This window comes from Cetorhinus maximus, chromosome 14 (assembly GCF_964194155.1).
Source record: "Cetorhinus maximus chromosome 14, sCetMax3.hap1.1, whole genome shotgun sequence".
NCBI classification, from domain to species: Eukaryota; Metazoa; Chordata; class Chondrichthyes; order Lamniformes; family Cetorhinidae; genus Cetorhinus; species Cetorhinus maximus.
The window spans coordinates 56,504,450-56,523,743 of NC_135892.1; the positions used below are offsets into that span (position 1 = coordinate 56,504,450).

The 19,294-nt window shown below is 41.0% G+C and overlaps 1 protein-coding gene across 1 annotated transcript in view; it reads left to right on the forward strand.

Annotated features, from left to right (window-relative positions):
• The window catches only part of pnpt1 (polyribonucleotide nucleotidyltransferase 1), a 90,972-nt gene extending 86,882 nt beyond the window's left edge, over positions 1-4,090 (forward strand). The window contains exons 26-28 of the mRNA XM_078556931.1: positions 1,156-1,234; positions 1,401-1,448; positions 3,694-4,090. Coding sequence (XP_078413057.1) covers positions 1,156-1,234; positions 1,401-1,448; positions 3,694-3,849 — 283 coding nt within the window. The 3' untranslated portion in view covers positions 3,850-4,090. The remainder of the gene's footprint in view (positions 1-1,155; positions 1,235-1,400; positions 1,449-3,693) is intronic.
• Positions 4,091-19,294: the final 15,204 nt, after the last annotated feature.

A 19,294-nucleotide genomic window follows, 5' to 3' on the forward strand; every position in this document is an offset into this window, starting at 1 on the left:
ACAGCACGTGAGTCCTCAAATAACTACTAGATTGGTTAAACTTGATCTCCCTTTCACAAAACCATGCTGACTCTTCCTGATTACCTTGAGTTTTTCTATGTGCCCAGCTATAACCTTTTTAATGATCGACTCTAGTACCTTCCCCATGACAGATGTCAAACTAACTGACCTGTAGTTTCCTGTTTTCTACCTCCCTCCCTTCTTGAATAGAGGGATTTGGTTTGTTACTTTCTAGTCTGATAGAAAGTTTCCAGAATCTAGAGAGTTTTGGAAAATTAATACCAATGCATCTACTACCTCGTTAGCCACCACTTTTAAGACCCTAGGATGAAATCCATCCGGATCTGGAGACTTGTCAGCCCACAGCTCCATCAGTTTGATCAGTACCGATTCACTAGGGATTCTAATTTCACCAAGTCCCTCTCTCCCTTCCACCTCCTGATTTAGACTGGACCTGACTACCCCCTGACCTGACCCGACCCCTCACCAGCCTCATCCATTCACCCACCTCATCCATCCACCCATTTACCAACCCACAGTCACAGACTGGACCTTCAAACTTGCCTGAATATGGCAGCTAGTATCGTAAAAAGGAGCTATGTTATTTCTTTCTCTGACTCTACTCCGCTCCAATGGACTTACCTGGCAGACGCTGCGTTGTACATTTCTTTGACAGCCAGCATCAAGAAATCCTGGAAGAAATGTGCAGTAGCTTCCAGTCAAGGAAATCTTTGTGTGCAGTGGAAGCGCAAGCAGCATTGCCACCAACCGAGAGATTCAGGCCGAGGTGTTGTTCCTTATGCTTGTGTTGAGCTTCCTTGGAACACTACAACAGGCCAAGGACAGAAATGTGAGCGTGAGCGCAAGGTGGTGAATTAAAATGAGAAGCCACTGGAAGCTCGGCGTCATGCTTGTGGACTGAGTGCAGGTGTTTAGCAAAGTCACCACCCAGCCTGCATTTGGTGTCTCCAATGTGGAGGAAACTGCATTATGAGCAGCGAATACAGTAAATTAAATTGAAAGGAGTACCAGTAAATCACTGCTTCACCTGGTCCTACTTTGAACCTTCCCACCTAATTTCACAGGTATTGTACATTAAGTAATGTAATTCTTGATGTAACAAAGTTGACTATGTATAATTTTTTGTTTATCTAGGGATATTGGAGTTATGGTGAAGCTGTATCCCAACATGACTGCAGTTTTATTACATAATTCACAGCTTGACCACAGAAGGGTAAGAAAAGTCACAACTGAATACAATCCACATAATAAAATGTTGTAAAAATGGAGCATACACATGATCTCACCAAGTATTTAACGGTTCACGAATTTCATGAAAAACTCTATAATTTGATAAAATGTCCAATAGCATCTAAAGACTGCATTTTTCTTTTTAATAGATGAAACATCCAAGTGCCATTGGACTGGAAGTTGGACAGCAGATTCAGGTATCCTTGTCATTAGAATATAAGAAATGGGAGCAGAGTAGACCTTATGTCCCCTGCCATTCAATACGATCTTATGCCTCAACTCCTCTTTCCCGCTTGCTCTCCATATTTGTTGATTACCTGAGATACCAAAAATCTGTCTGTCTCAGCCTTAAATACACTCAAGGAAGGAGTATTCACAACTGTCCAAGTGAAGAAATTGCTCCTCATTTCAGCCCTGAATAATCAACCCCCTGCCCTGTGACTGTGCCCCCAGCCAGGTGAAACAACTTCTGTGTTTCCCCTGTCAAGCCCCTTCAAAATCTTTTATATGTCAATGGGACGTTGTTTGGTAGGAGCTTCTCATCGAAACCAGAGTTCAAATTAGAATTTTAATGTTTTGGAATGCCATTATTTGTTTTTCAGATTACTCTCACTTGCATTCTTTCTGAAACAAGTTTGCTAAGTTATTAGATTTAAAACATATATTACTTTTAAAGTGCTTTGTCATATAGTCTGCCTTCCATGGCATTGTACATGAGAAGTCAAGACCAAGTGCAATATTGAAGTCGAATGAGGTTAGAGGGTTCTGAGCTAATTGGACCTGGGAGTAGGACAGACAGGGAAGAAAGAAGGAATAAAGGGACATTAGAGGTCCTCCAGAGGTCATGGATAGAAACAGTCCATGATGGTAGGATTGAAGTACTGCTCAGTGAGAATGGCAGACAGCTAAAACAAATCTTTACAAACCATTTAATGTGTTTGCCTACAAGGACAAGGTTACCACAAAAGTTTTCAAAGAAATGTGCTGAATTTAATATATAATTAGATCCGATGCTCTTTTTAATAACTAACATGATACTAGAATGAAATCTGAAACTATCCCTCAAATTCAAATCTCAAAATTGGCATTAAACATGATTTTAAAAATTGGAAATGCCAATGTACTGCAGTTCTAATGTGACATAAGGAGTCACTCCACCTGCTTGGCATAAGAAGCATTTCACCTTCCCTCGATACCAATGGAAACATCAACCATGCCCATTTGCAGCTTTCTGCTATTTGGAGATGGCTAAAGGAAGTTGAATGTGAGAACTGTTGTGAAGGATGCAGCTAATGTTTGTGACAACTTAGTTTGGTATTATACTTTGTCGATAGTTTTATTTGTTCCTTCCAAAATCATGGTGTTGAATGAACCTAAGATTTTCTGGCTGCATACATTGGACGGAATTTAATTGAGCCCACCGTGGCAGGCATGATGGCCATAAGGCTGGGAGAATTGAGCGGGAGTACCCACATTGGATTCCCAGCATCGGGAAAACTGCCCCCAATTATGTTGGGGGCAGCGGGAAGTCAATTATGCTCATAATGAGCCACAACTGCAGCCTTGTTTGGCAGGGGAGGGGGCCCTCATTGATAGGCAATCAGTTGAGAGACCTGACTTTGGGAAAGGGTGGGGAGATGCTGAAAACCACCTCCCTGATCTTGCCTCTGACCCCCAGCTGCTCCTCTCCAGCAACCCCTTCCTCATGACTCCCATCCCGTCCCACTCACCTGTGTCCAGGGGTCCAGTGGCGATCCTCAGGCTGGGCCTCCAAGCATTACCAGCAGTAGCCACTGCTTTTGGTAGGGCTGCTGACAATGGAGAGCTACTGACCCCTGATTGGCCAGCAGCTCTTGGGGGTGGGATTGCCACTGCACTGGAGGCTTAATTGCATGGAATGCTGACGCTGGCCAATTAAGTGCCTAAGGGCACTTAAATAGTTTTGGGCCTCCCCCACAGAAGCAACATCAGACTCCCACTGGTGATGGGATCCCTGCCACTAAAACTACATCCTGGTTATTATGGTGGGCTTACTTCCAAAAAGCACATATTGCTTGCAGCTGCCTATCTGTTTTATTTCTCTCCCAAACTCAAGAAAAATGAAGCCATGAAAATCAGAAGGCCTATTTCTAAAGCTATTCAAGCGTATTCAAAGCTGTTCATTGATTTCAGTAAATGTTAATATTTAGAAAAATAAGGAATTGGAACTTTGTACATATCCTTAATACTGCACTACTTTCACAGTTTTGTCAGTTGCCAGACGGAAGTTAGTACTCATGAGCAACCTAGGCATTTAGCCTTTAACTTTTGTTTTAACCTTGTTGCTTGCTGAAACCTGTAAATTCGCAGACATGAAATCTAGGTGAAGAATTTTGATGAATGAGAATGTTGAAGTGCAATGAAAGCATTAATATGGAGGAAAATATTTTCTTTGAGCAACAGGTGAAATATTTTGGTCGTGATCCCACAGATGGAAGGATGAGGCTTTCTCGCAAAGTACTGCAGTCTCCAGTTGCAACAGTAGTTAAGAACCTGAGTGACAAAAGTAGTATTGTGATAGGTGCAAGAGATTCTGCATCATCCAGCGCTTCCTCGTAACCATGTTGAAACTGTCAGACCCAATGGTAACAATTTACATAAGGAAGCTTAAAGACCTCTTCCAGCTAAACAGGCATTTATTTTAACACAACAGGCTAAAGATTATTGTAATATATATTTTCTATATGTACTAGTGCTATATCAATTCATTTTATATGTTCTTCTCCTCAATTGGTATTGTAATTGAGACATTGTAATTGTCAGTAATGTTTTTGGTGTAATAAAATGTTGATACAAGGAAGATTGAGTTTCTTTATGCACAAATATCTCCAAAATGCCATGAAAATAGATTAATATGAAGCAGAAAAGTTTTAAATATTTGTATTCAGTATTATTTATATAATTTAAAACTTACTGTGGGCTGGGTTTTTTTTCCAGACATTTCTGGTTAATTCTACATGCCAAAGCTGAAAGTGGTAAAGTGGCCGTAGCTAGGCAAGCAGTAGGATCTGCAAAACCTGTGTGATTTGCTGAATAAACAGTACCCATTGTACATTTGGGGGAGGGAAGGGTTGGGAAGAAAGCAGTGCCTAAGTATCTTAGCCTTGGGTCTGCTGACCTAATACTCTGAAGTTGGCTGAGCGAATTTGCTAAAACCTCTGCAGGTATAGATGTCGCTCACTTGTTTAGAAGATGCTTAAACATGGTGATAAGCTTTCACACATGTCCAAAGAAACACTTTATCTATGTCTATTCATGGCGCTTCTCAGCCAGCCATTTTGCCCATATAGTTCCTGACACAGCTGCCCACCCACCCAGAGTTCCTCCTGACCGTCCTATTCGCTTACTCACCCACCCCTGGTGCTTCTCCCCTGCCAGTCCCTCAGTTCTTCTCGTCTGTTTGTCTCAGTCCTTCTCAGTATGTTGAGACATGAGAGAAGAGAGTGGAAGGGTGAATAGTGAGAATTGAGGAAGAATGAGACCTGAAGATGAATGAGAAATGAAGCTAGAGCAAGTAAGAGGCATACATGTGAAGAAAAAAGGCCTTTTCGCAGTGAGAAGAGGACAAGGATTGAGAGATTTTTTTAAGCTCAACCAAAAATAAATCAAGAACAACTGAATTAGATTACATTTAATAGTGATTATTCTTGGATACATTCATGCCACTTGTGATTTAAACTTTCTTTGCTACTCACATTACAATATGGAGTTATTAAGCATTTTCAGCATGGTTGCCATGCTCATGAGCATTAATATGAGTCAGTGAATTTGCGTGTAAGTGCAGAGTACCCAGCTGAAATTTTAAACAATATGATTTGTCTCCCATTACCTGTCAGCTTGTTTAGACCAACAAACATGATACCAGTGTTTACATGAGTCTGACCCTGAAAACTTTCAGTTTTGGTGCTCATGGCAAGGGATGGATGTGAATTGTGTTCCACTGTACTATTGATAGGGCTCTCAGCTAAATGCAAAATTCAGGTATGTGTGCATGAGTCTCTCACTTTCTAACTGTCTATTAGTTTCTGTTTTATGTTCTTGTTTCTCTCTAACTCTACATCTTTATCCCTTGCACTGCATATTTTTTGAAATCTCTATCTCTCTTGCTCCCTTTCAGACACTATATTCATTGACCAGCTGTGTGTGTGTGTGTATATCTGATTTGCGTTTATTTCCCTATCTGTCTTTCTACATGCCTTCCAGCCATTAATTCTTTGTTTTTCTTGGTCTTCCATTCTTTTCAAAACGGTGGCCAATTTCAGGGAAAGAATTAATAGAACAGTACAGCACCGAAGGGGGCCATTCAGCCCATCAAGTCTGCACCGACTCTTTCGAAGAACAATCCAGGTAGTCCTACTCACCTGCTCTTTCCCATATACCTACAATTTTTCTCTTTCAAGTATTTATCCAGCTCCCTTTTGAAGGCTACTATTGATCTGTATCCACCACCCTAGCAAGCAGTGCATTCCAAATACTGACCACGCATTGCATAAAAGCATTTTTCCTCATGTTGCCTCTGGCTGTTTTGTCAATCACCTTAATTCTGTGCCCTCTCCTTATCAACCCTTCAATTGGAAACAGTTTCTCTTTATTTACTCTGAACCCTTGATGATTTTAAACACCTTTACCAAATCTCCTCTTAGCCTCCTCTGCTCCAAGAAGGAGAACCCAGCATCTTCCATCTTTTAAATCTATATGCTCTCCAAAGCCTTTGTGTCCATCCTAAAGTATGGTGCCCAGAATTAAGACAATATTTCTGTTGGACCAAACAATATTTTAAACAAGTTCAGGACAACTTTCACACTTTTGTACTTTATCCTCCTACTTATAAAGCCCAGGATCCCATATGTTAACTTGTTTTGCCACCTTCAAAAATTTTTGCACAAACATCCCAAGGTCCTTTTTATTCTTACACCCCTTTTAAAGTTGTACTTTTTATAGTGGTTTGCATTGTCTCTCATCATTCTTCCTCCAAATTTTAAGTCAAAGCTGTACCCTTGGCAGATTTCCACAAGCCTGGAGCATCTTTGAATCTTTTCACCATTTTAGCCATTTTGAGACCACTGTATGTTTAAATCAGTCTTTTACATAATGGTTTTTTGAAGAACACTCCTTTATTTTTAGTTTTTTGTGCCCGATAAAAATCTTCAGGATAGTTCAGAGAATTTCCACTTCGTCAATAAACAACTTTAGAAAAAAAATGGTGTTATTCAAAATAAACATTCACAACTCAGACTGATTGCAATGTCACTTATAAATTCAATAATCAATCTAAAAATGTGGAAAAGTGACATTTGTAATAACAAAAATAGACAAACAAATTCAACAGGGAAGTGGTGGATGGGATATTAAAAAGGAATATTGAATTAAAGTTACAATCCAATGCACCATTCCTACATCACAGGCACTGAGGTACACATAGATTTCATACATTGAGAACCCAGGCCATGTAAGGAATAGAGCTACATCGGTACCTTTCCACTCTGCATCTTATGGGGATGAATTTAGCCAAACTTCTGAGTTATCTTAATTGATTTGGGCATAGTGGTGGTAATTAGTTCTGAAACTGGGTAGATTGAATAAGGAATTTTCCAAACCTAGCACAAATATTAACTACTTGTTTTTAGAGTTTCAAGCTTTGTGACATGAAGGTTATTGTTGCACACCTACTGAAGGCCTAAATTAAAATTAATAGAAGATCTGAAAAATACTTCCCTGATTCTGAAAGGCGATCAAAAACACTTTGTGAGGCAATGGCTACCCATGATATATCACTAGATATTTAGCTAATGCTCCCCTCCCCAATATGTCCCAATTTCCATTGTACAAGATCAGAAAAAGCCATTTCTGTCCATTAGGCTAACCTCAAAGGTCACAAATTTGATAGCCCTCCTTTACTTTTCATATCCTCAAATAGTCCTGTCTATATATTATCCCCCTGATGCTTATGATATTCTCCACTTTCATTGCACCTCTGGATAGGTTTCTCCACTGAAGAATTTCTTTCTTTCGTGCGTATTCATCTTTCTATATCTAAGTTTGAATCCATGTCCCCTTGTCCTAGAACTTGTTCTTAATGTTGAGGATCTATCTGGGATCCAGATGGTTTTATGTCTTTGAAATCCTAAACAGCTCAGTATGGTCATATCCAAGTTCTTTTTCTCCATTATAACCATCACATTACTACAGCTGCCCAATCACATTTGTCAGCTTAGTTGTCATTCTTTGCAGTTAACATATATGCCAGGATTTCTTTTCCCCAAGCAGTGCATAGATACGGTATACGGCTGCAATGATTGCTTGAATTGCATACACCATTTAAGACATTTGCTTTCTTACATAGCCACTTTTACCCCCATTTTCCCTCCTGAAGGCACTTAATTCAGGCTGGCATATGGTTTCGTTGGAGCCAAGTTGCTCTAGTACAGTGCCCTATTGCCATTCATCAGTTGAATGTCTGGAAAATGAGTGTCCTTTGGTTATTTCATCTGCTGGCATGGCATCACAGCTAAATCCAATCCTGTTCACATCTGACAGCTTTCAGTGATCAGTGTTGGAGAACAGGAGCCTTGCAGGCTTTTTCTTTCCCCTGCTCAGACAAAAGACCGCTTAAAGGGTACCTAATGCTACCTTGGCTCAGCTCAGCCAATTCACTATTAGACCTGGAGCCTTTTTGGGTGAATTTATTTCACTTTTTAAAAGATGAATTATATGAAAAGTGCAGAATGACTTGCTTTTATATAGCACCTTTCCTGACCTCAGGACATCCCAAAGAACTTCACAGTCATTAAGCACTTTTTGAAACAAAAACAGAAAACGCTGGGAAAACTCAGCATGTCTAGCAGCATCTGTGGAGAGAGAAACAGGGTTAACGTTCCGAGTCCGTATGACCCTTCTTCAGAGCTGAAGAAGTTTAGTCATTGTTGCAATGGAGGAAACTTGGGAGCCAATTTGTGCACAGCAAGATCTCACAAACAGCAATGTGACAATGACCAGATAGTTCTATTTTTTTGGTAATGCAGTTGAGAGATAAATATTGGCAAGATCTCTGAGGTAGAACTCCTCTGCTCTTCGAAGTAAGGCCAAGGGATCTTTTGTACACACCTGAAGGTAGAAGGTGCCTTGATTTAATGTCTCCAAAAAACGGCATCTCTGACAATGCACTAAACCGTCAACCTAGAACCCAGAGTCTGGAGTGGGACATGGGTGGCGGATCTCCTTGATATGGTTAGTGTCTAAGAAAGAGGCTAATTTACAAATATTTGGGTAACAGCCCATTGTTATGACATGCACAAAGTTGTGATACAGTAGTCACACACTGGAATTGAGCGTTTTGGCTGTTTTTTTTTATTGTGGGCTGCACTATATACCAAGGAGGGTCCAAAACCCGTGAAGAAATCCCTCTAATTTTTATTTTAAAAAATAAAAGCAAATTAGTCCCTTTATACAGTGGTCTGAAGATGACACAATTCTGGTGCTCCTCTCTCTTTGGCAGCCAACAGCCAGAATATTGAGTCTCAAGGGGCAAATAGGCACCGAATGCACCCATGATGGTACAGACCCCATCATTTATAGTGGCGCATTTGTGTGACCAATTCATCAGTTATAGGAGATGGTCAGCTTTATGTGATTAGCACCAACCTTACCCTGACCGCAGTCATTAGGAATCTGAAGGAGCAGGACAGCCATTTAAACAACTCAAACACCCAATTAGGGCACTAAATTTCAAATGCTGGGATTATTGTGCATGAAGTATTATTTATGTTAATTATAAATATATTTTTAAAAGTCTGTATCAGTTTTAATGTGTATTCCACTCCTGCACTATTACAGGTGAATGAATGTACCTCTTCCTGCCCAAAACAAATGGAGTTTATATTTACACATTTAAACTTTTTCAATTAGCAATGTGCTCCTGAGTTGGCTCTTCAGGGTTAAGGGTTCCAAAATCATAGGCTTGGCGTTTGGAACTTTCTTGTATTTGCCTGGACTCCTGAAGCAGAAAATCAATGTTTTTGAAGCACAGGAACACTCTGAGCTCATTTTCTTATGATGTGTATTCTTAGATGTTGTTCCTCAGCCTCTTCCTCTATCTCCATTTTCCCCTTGTGTCAGTCCCTGAGGTACTGCTGATGTATTTCAACCAGAGAGCTGCTGGATGAAGATCATCATCTCCTTCTGAAACAGGCCCATAGGTTTGGTCCCAGTAAAGGACTAGCAAGAGAATTTTGTTGCCCCTCTTTGTGAGAAGAGGACCTATCCAAACCAAACAGTGACTCAGAATTCTGCACAGCACACAAGCGTCACAAGGTGCCTGGGTGTCCCTGGAGAGAAGAAAGACATGATGTCTGCCAGTATGTAAGTGGTCTTCTGTGAGTGGGCACCAGAGGGACTGGAGTATATAGTCAACATGGGCAACAACATATTGATTTAACTTAAAGCTTTTTTGTTATAATTATACATTTGGATTTATTGTGTCCTTTTAAAAGAGGGACATTTCTGTTAAATTGAGAGTTGATTGACATCATCATCTTGATTGACAATTAAAAAGAGAAATGTCTCTAATCATGACATTCTGTGCATGAGCATTTCTTTGCAAATGTGAAGACAGGAATTTGAACAGTACCAGCAAAGACCTTAGCCAGTGGAACAGCTCCTGTATTCCTTCTAAGGCTCCCCAGTTTTTCCCCAAAGAGTAGAAACTGACCTTGTTATATTTCTCACTTTCAAAGCAGCTATTAATGCAGGCTCTAAGTTTATATGTACTACATCTGATTGAATGTGCAACATGCCAGCAAGCATTTGGCAGATCCTCTCCTCCATGGTACCACTCAGTTGGTTTAGACTCCTACATAGCATCTATACATCATTCATACTGTGCTCCATGTTGCTGAGTGACCTTTCAAGCCCACAAATAAGTTCCAGCATCTCAATTTCAAGGAATCTGCATTTAGATCTTCATCCCCTGCAATTTAAGAATAGCAGCAGACAGTGTAGACTTTTAACAGACACCAATTAGTAATGATAGAATGCACCTTTGTTGTAGCAACAGCATCACCATTGCAAAGGACAGGCAGAATGTACAGTTATCACTGCGTATTGACTATTTCAACAAATACTTGTACATTTTGATGGAAAGAATATTAATTTATGCAAATATCAATTATTAAATACTTTTGGACTTGAAAGCACCATCCCTAAATTATACAGGTTTCCAAATTAATTTTACTGAAGTTTAAATTGAAGGGGTTTAGAATGGAACTATTGAAGGTAAATGGAAGAATATTGACAGAAGGGCATTGGGAAATATTCAAAAAGGTAATCAATAGAATTCAAGAGAAAGTATATCACTAAAAAATAACAAACTAGGAAATAATAAAACTCCCTGGATGAATAATGATAAGGACAAAATTGAAACTAAAGGAAAAGGCATACATGAAGTACATGGGTTACAGATGAGAGGAGGACAAAAGGAAGTAGAAAGAGGTTAGGAAACAAGTCAAAATAATTAAAACAAAGTGGAGTAACAAAATTAAATGATCAAATAACATAAAAAGTAATGGTAAAGTATCCTACAGACACACAACTAACAAAAAGAAAGTTGGGATCTAAATAAAGCCACTAGGGCATACACACTGAAGCTGACCGTAAAATGGCAGAAATATTGAATAATTACTTTACCTCAGAATTTATTAGGGATACTAACAGTGAACATGACAGAAGAAGAAACCAAAAAATATATTAAGACATTTAAAATAGAATGGGGAGATAATTAATGAACTCTCTTTTAAGTTTGACTAATTTAACGCCTGGTCCAGGTAAATTGCATCTGTACATACTAATAGAAACTGAGGAGGAGATAGCAGAGCGGCTATAGGAAAGGGAGAAGTGTTGTTGCATGGACAAGGACAAAGAAGCGGAAGGTAACCAAAGCCAGATCTCCCTGGATGATGGAGTTAAAGAGTAGGATGAAGCAGAAAAAGGGGGTGATATGATAAATGTCAGCTTGATTTAAAAAGGGGAGAATAGATTGAACAACTCCATCTTTCTCGTGTTTGGTCTGGTTCTTTTACCAATCACCTTAAATCTGTAACGTCCACTTGCTAACCCTTCAGCCAGTTTCTCTTTTTTACTCTATCTGAACTTCCATGATCTTAAACACTTCTTTCAAATCTTCTACTAGCATCTGCTCTGGGGAGAATAATCCCAGCTACTCTAGTCCATACACATAACTCTGACAACCTTTTTACTGTTAATATAGCCACAGGACACTTCTGGACTCTATTATAAGGTGTTGCACAAAGTTTGGTAGGTCTTCTTAAGATATTCATCGTCTTAGGTAGTTCAACAGTGAGTATTTATTAACTTCTAGAAACTATATACATATGTGCAGTAAAGGTCCAAGCTCGGCTGTCTCCATACTTGCTTTTACACATGGCGTCCATCACTACACTGACCCTTAGGTGCAGGTCATGTGCTCTCTTAAATCACACTGTGGGCAATACTGTACTCAGTCCCATGTTAACCCTTTATGTGCCAGACCCTTATACTATACCTTCCCCAAGTCTTTATCCAATGTAATAACAGGTTATCCCAGCTTACCCCATGTATTACATCATTACTTCTACCCCATCCCCCCCACCACCTCAAGTTTCTTGAGTTCATAGGCTCAGACAGTCTGAAGGCCTTGTAACCCTTCCACATCTTTTGTTCTCACTATTGTCAGAGGAATGGTAGGCTCTGTCCTTGCCGGTAAACTTTGTTGAATTAGGGGTTGTTCTGGCATCTGGATGTCTTTTCATCCTCTTTTTCCATTCTTTGGCATTGAATCGCTCTTTGTTGAATCCCCAATTGTAGTGATAGATGTTGGTTGGTTTATCCTGCTCTTTACTAGGTGGATGATCTCTGGGTTTGTCTCTATAGTGTTTCTTACTCTTCTTCCTTCATGTGGCTCACCATCATGCATGTTGGGAAGGAAGATGTCTCTTCCTGTTGTGAGGGTGTGACTTGGTAGTAAGCTTACCTTAGCATTTAGCTGTGTGGTGTTCTGTCATCAATGGATGACTGTTACTCAGTTCCAGTATTGTATGCGGCGCTGTCATGCTGGCTGGGGATTGCAGCGTCTGCTCTGTGGTCTCAGGGTTTCTCCAACTGGCATTGTAGCACTGTGCTTAAGTACTAGCAGTACTGTAATCAGTCCCACGTTAACTCTTTATGTGCCAGATGCTTATACTACAGATTCCCTTTTATGTTAACTGCCAACGTTCTTGTGCTTCTCTTTGCCTCTCTTGTTTTCTTTTCCCCTTCCCCTCTTTGCTTTTTATATTCAGCCTATTGTCCCTTTATTTTATCAAGTTGACATCTGTCATATCACCCCTTTTTCTGCTTCATCCTACTCTTTAACTCCTTCCTCATCCAGAGAGATCTGGCTTTGGTTACCTTCCCTCTCCTTGTAGGAATGTACCTAGATTGTAGCTGAACCATGTCATCTTTAAAGGCTGCCAATGGCTCCATTGCATTTTTGCCTGCCAGTCTTTAACTCTAGTTTACTTGGACAGATCCCTCCTCAGTTCACTGAAATTAGTCCTCCTCTAGTTAAGTACTTTTATTCTAAATTGCTCCATGTCCGTATTCGTAACTAATCTAAAACTTACGATACTACCATCATTCTTCCTGAGATGTTTCCCCACTGAGACATTCTTCACTTGACCCACTTCAAGATTAGACCCAACATCTGTCCTTTCTCATTGGGAAGGCAACATATTGATCAAGAAAATTCATTTGGAAACACTTCAGAAATTCATGCACCCCCCCCCACCACCCCCCCAACCCACTCCCGGCCCCCCAACTTCCCTGAATGCGATTAATTCCCCATTCAGTATTGAGGTAGTAAAGTCTACCATTGCCACTACACCATATTTGATGCATCCTCACTAATTTCCCTGTAAAATTGCTCCTCTATCTCCTTCCCTATATATTTGGGGCAGAATTTTTAGGTCAGCGGCTGAGCACGATCAGCGGGTCCAGGATCAGCCGGGGAACGGACCGCCAACCGCGATCGGCCCTTGACTGCTCAGCGCTGCCAGGGTGGGGGTGGGAGGAGGCGGCCGCCGACATCAGCGCAGGCACTGAGCGCTGACAGATAGCTCCCTGAAGGCAGAGAGCTGTCTCAGGGAGCCAAAGACCTGAAAAGCATTAAATAAAGTTTTAAAAATCAGGAAAAAAAATGTCCAAGCATTACAATCAGTCATCTGAACATATACATGATAAAAATGCTGTCCACAGGTTTTTATTTTTATTTCATTTAATAACGGAAACCTCATCCCGCCCTTGGATGAAGTTTCATGAAAAATGCAAAGTCCGCCTGGCCAATTCATCCGTCCGCCAACCATAAGGTTGGACGGACCACAAAAAATCGGAGACAATTGCACCTTTAATAACCTTAATTAGCCTCTTAATTGTTGGGGAGTACGCTTCCAACTTTTGTGTGTGCCTGCTGACTGTAATATCTCGCGCAATTTCACATCCAATCGGATCGAGTGCACGCCCACCCGATTAGCGTAAAATTCTGCCCATGGCCTATACTATACAACAAGTAGTGTGTTAGCTGCTTTGTTGTTTCTTAACTCCAACCAAATAGATTCTGTCTTTGACAGCTGAAGGACATTCTCTATTTCTACCACAAAGGTTTCCTTAATCAAAACTACTGCTTCTCCTGTTTTTCCTCCCTGTCGTTCCTGAACATCTGGTGCCCAGGATATTATGCATCCTATCCATCTTCCTTCTAAGCTGTGCAGCAATCCGGAACATGCTGCACAGTGCAACCAACAGGCTGCACACAATCAATTTCCCCATTAAGGTGCACGTGTGCATGGCCAAGTTGCAATCTTATAAACACTGCTCAGTGCAACAAATTGGCCACCCACAACAAAGAACAATTAAAGGGAACATTGCAACTAATTCTTCATTTTTATGAATAAGGTCTCCATTATTTCCATCACATCATGGGCTTGATTTTACAGCTGCAAATTGGGCAGGCCACCCCCAGGCAAATGTAAAATGTGGTGTGATGACACTAGGTCAGCAATCCAATGTCATCACACCAATCTCATATATTATGCGAGGCAATTCTGAGAGATAGAATATATCTGCAATTAGACAGACATGGATTAACCAGGGATAGTCAGCATGGATTTGTTAAGGGAAGGTCGTGTTTGACAAATTTGATCGAATCTTTTGAGGAGGTAACCAGGAGTGTTGATGAGGGTAATGTATTTGATGTGGTCTGCATGGACTTTAGCAAGGTGTTTGATAAGGTCCCTCATGGCAGACTGATCAAGAAAGTAGAAGCCCATGGAATCCAAGGCAAAGTAGCACATTAGATCCAAAATTGGCCAAGAGGCAGGAAGCAGAGGGTGATGGTAGAGGGATGTTTCTGTGACTGGAAGTCTGTTTCCAGTGGGATTCTGCAGGGGCTCAGTGTTGGTACATAAATGATTTGGGCTTAAATGTAGGGGGTATGATCAAGAAGTTCACGGATGACACGAAAATTGGTAGGGTGGTAAATAGTGAGGAGGATAGCCGTAAATTGCAGGATGATATCAATCGACTGGTCAGGTAGGCAGAGCAGTGGCAAATGGAATTCAACCCAGAAAAGTGTGAGATAATGCACTTGGGGAGGTCTAACAAGGCAAGGGATTACGCTATGAATGGTAGGACCCTGGAAAGTACTGAAGGTCAGAGGGACCTTGGTGTGCATATCCACAGACCCCTGAAGGCAGCAGGACAGGTAGATAAAGTGGTTAAGAAGGCATTTGGGATACTTGCTTTTATTAGCTGAGGCATAGAATACAAGAGCAGGGAGGTTATGCTGGAACTGTATAAAATGCTGGTTAGGCCACAACTGGAGGACTGCGTTCGGTTCTGGTCACCACATTATAGGAAGGATGTGATTGCACTGGAGAGGGTGCAGAGGAGATTTACCAGGATGCTGCCTGGGCTGGAGGGTCTGAGCTATGAGTAAAGATTGGATAGGCTGGGGTTGTTTTCCTTGGAGCAGCAAAGGTTGAGAGGGGACCTAATAGAGGTGTATAAGATTACGAGGGGCATAGATAGGAGGGTGGATAGGAAGGCATTTTTCCATTAGTCGAGGGGTCAATAAACAGGGGGCATAGATTTAAGGTAAGAGGCAGAAGGCTGAAAGGGGAGTTGAGGAGAATGTTTTTCACCCAGAGGGTGATGGGAGTCTGGAGTTCGCTGCCTGAAAATGTGGTTGAGTCAGAAACACTTGTAACATTGAAGGGGTATTTAGATATTCACTTGCATTGCCATAGCCTCCAGGGCTATGGGCCAAGTGCTGGAAAATGGGATTAGTGTAGTCGGATGCTTGTTGACCGGCGTGGACACGATGGGCTGAATGGCCTCTTTCTGTGCTGTAAACGTCTGAGTAAGCAAGCATGTAAATTGGAAACCCACCTGCCATTTTTAAATCACCAATTTTAAGCTATTAAAGCTATTTGGATTAAAATTTTCATCGCCTGCTGCATTTTTCGGGCATCGAAAAAAGTTTGAGGTTGCTTTACGGCACGTATAACAAGGCAGCACAAGGGTGGAAGAGAAAGCCTGCTACTGGGACCATGGATGTATGTAGCAGCAGATTCCATATGTATGAGTTTTGAGTTCATTTTTTGACTCTTTGAGTCTTTAATAAAAAACATAGACAGATTCAGGGATATGGGGCCTTTAAATTTGTAGCCATGGCCAACTTCCCACAGCATAACTCCTCTGCCACATGATATCCTGGCATAGACACGTGATTGGGTGTGGAGCCCCCCCTTTGCATCTCTAATTGGCTGCCTTCCTGCCAGACGGCCACTAGTTGGCTGTCTGATGCTTGATTTGACGATCTGAGACAGCGGGGATGGGAGCAAGTGCACCACTCACTTTCTGTTCTGGCTCCCCATTGAAAAAGTGTAAAATCCAAGCCCATATTTCCAAGTGGCCATTTGTGACTGCAGCTCACCAAACTTAATAACTTATGGGGAGATGGTGCTGTAGTGGTAATGCCACTGGGCTAGTAATCCCGCGACCCAGTAAATCTGGAATATAATAATATAGTAATAGTAACCATGACAACTATCACTGATTGTTGTAAAAACTCATCTGGTTCATTAATATCTTTTTGGGAGGGAAATCTGCCATCTTTACCTGGCCTGGTCTACATGTGACTCCAGACCCACAAAAATGTGGTTGACTCTTAACTGCCCTCTGAAGTGGCCCAGCAAGCCACTCAGTTGAAGGGTAATTAGGGATGGGCAACAACTGCTGGCCTTGCAAGTGACGCCCACATCCCATGAAAGAATAAAGAAAAAAAACACATTTTATGTATTTACACCACCCCAAATAAAATTTAGACTTTTTTGTGTTTTCTATGATCCTACCTGATTCTATAGTATTTCTAACTGTCTCTCTCAGTACTCTGTTCATCTTGTTCCTAGTCTTTAATACGATGTACTTTGTGCTCAAACCACTATTGAATGAGTTTAAACCCTCCTCACATTACTAGTTAATTGCAATGAGGATATCGTTCCAAGCCGGTTGAGGTGCAACCTGTCCATCTTGATTAGGTCCTTCCTGAAACAGAAATGGGCCGGATGTCCCAAGAATCAGATGACCTCCCTCCTCTACCATACCTCTAGCCACGCATTCATCTGTCATTTCTGTCAATTTCTATTTGTACTAGCTTGTGGGCCTGGGAGTAATTTAGATATTATTCCATTTGAGGCCCTGTTTTTAATTTCTTTCTCAGCTCCTCAAACTCTAACAGCAGGTCCTCAGCTGTCTTTCTTCTCTATGTAATGTAGAAGATGACTTCTGACTCTTTGACATCCCTCCACAGAATATTCTATACCTGCTTTAATATCCTTGGCCTTGGCACTAGGGAGGCAACATATTTTTCTATGATTCCACCTAATTCCATTATATTTCTAATTCTGCCTCTCTTAGTCCTCTGTATATCTTGGTTTGACATTTTAATACGACAACTTGGTGCCCAAACCCTTACTGGATTAGTTTAAAGCCTCCTCCACAGCACGAATTAACCTGTCCACAAGGATATTGGTCTGAAATCTGTTCAGGTGCAATCCATCCATCTTGATTAGGTCCATCCTGTCACATTAAGGTCCCCCCTCTTGTCTCATGTTTTTAGCCATACATTAACGTACCAAATTCTCATATTTCTATTCTCACCCAGCATCTGACAGTGGGAGTAATCTAGAGATTATTACCTTTGAGATCCCGCTTCTTCGCTTCCTCCGTAAGTCCTTAAACTGTAATTTCAGGACTTCAACCCTTTTCCTTTCATTGGTTCCAACATGGACAACTTGCACTCTCCTCGCCTACAGAATGTTCTACATTCTTTTTGCGATGTCCATTTCTCTGGCATCAGGGAGGCCACACACCATACGGGACAAAAGCAAAATGCTACGGATGCTGGAAATCTGAAATAAAATCAGAAAATGTTGGAAATACTCAACAGGTTTAGCAGCATGTGGGAAGAGAGAACTAGAGTCAACATTTCAGGTCATTCTGTTGAAAGGCCATCGACCTGAAATGTTAACTTTGGCTCCTATCTGTCTGTCTCCCTGATTATCAAATCCCCAATTACTACTCAATTCCTACACCTTGCTATACCCCCCGTGCAGTCCTTTGCCTCATGGTCCCAAGCTTGGGACTGCACTCCCTCAAGGTATCATCACCCCCACCATTATCCAATGCTGAATATGCTTTGAAAGTGCTGCACTCCCAGAGGAGTGCTGCATTGCCTACGTCTTCCTAGGCTTTTGGGTGGCCTCCCACTTGCAATTCTGAACTCCAGCTGGCTGTGGGATGACCATCTTTTGGAACCTGCGCTCCAGGAAACATTCAACCACCCATATGCCCTGCAGTGAATTCTGCAGCCCCTTAAGCTTGGTACATCTCAACTTGAGTTTGAGCAGTTGGAGGCATTTCCAGAAAATAGGGGACTCCAATACACATTAAACGTCCTGAAGTTCCTACATGGTGCAGGAATTGGAGGCTACCAGTTCCACCTGTCCCTCCAATCTAATTGGAAACTTAAAAAATACTCCTTGGATATATTCATATCACTGCAGTTAGCCAGGTTTAAAGTACTTTGAAGTATTAAACTGCACAACTATTTTCCTATTTACTCCTCAAACCAAACTAACAATTACTTATTCAAACTTGACAAGAACCACTGAGATCACTAAATGCAAAGAAAGTAAATGAGATATTTCGGTACTTAACTTAGATACTTACCTTAGAATCCTTGTGTTCTGCAGCTCCACTCCTTTCCAGTTGGATGTGAGGAACAGCTTTCCTCCTCTCCACCGAATTCCTATCATCACCAAATTCTCAGAATTCTCTTCCACTCCAATTGTGATTCACCCTGCTCTCTTTCTCTCTCTCTCTCTCTCTCCCTCCAAGCAGTGTGCTTCTGCAAATAATGAACAGCCCTGCTGTCTGTTTTCCGGCCAGCTTTCTATCCATTTTCTACTTATCCTTTGGAATTATAGACTGGTTTTTTAATGTCAGTTGGAGGAAAAATAATGGAATTGTTACTCAATAGTATAATAGAAAAACATCTAGAAATCAAAAATATAATGAAGAATAGTCTGTATGAATTTCAAAAGGGAAGGGTAACCTTGGCCAACCTTATTGCATTCTTTGAAGAAGTAATGGAAAAAGTAGATAAAGGTAATGTAGTAGGTGTAATATACTTGGATTTTCAAAAGATACTGCATAATGGACTCATAACTAAGGTCAGAGCAGGCAGAGTCAGAGGACATGTAGAAAATAGACAGAAAATGCAAAATGGATATTTAATGAGATATTTCAAAACTCTCAACAAAGATATATTCCATTGAGAAAGAAAGACTCTATGAGAAGGATGCACCATCCATGGTTAACTAAGGGAGCTATGGATGGTATCAAATTGAAATAA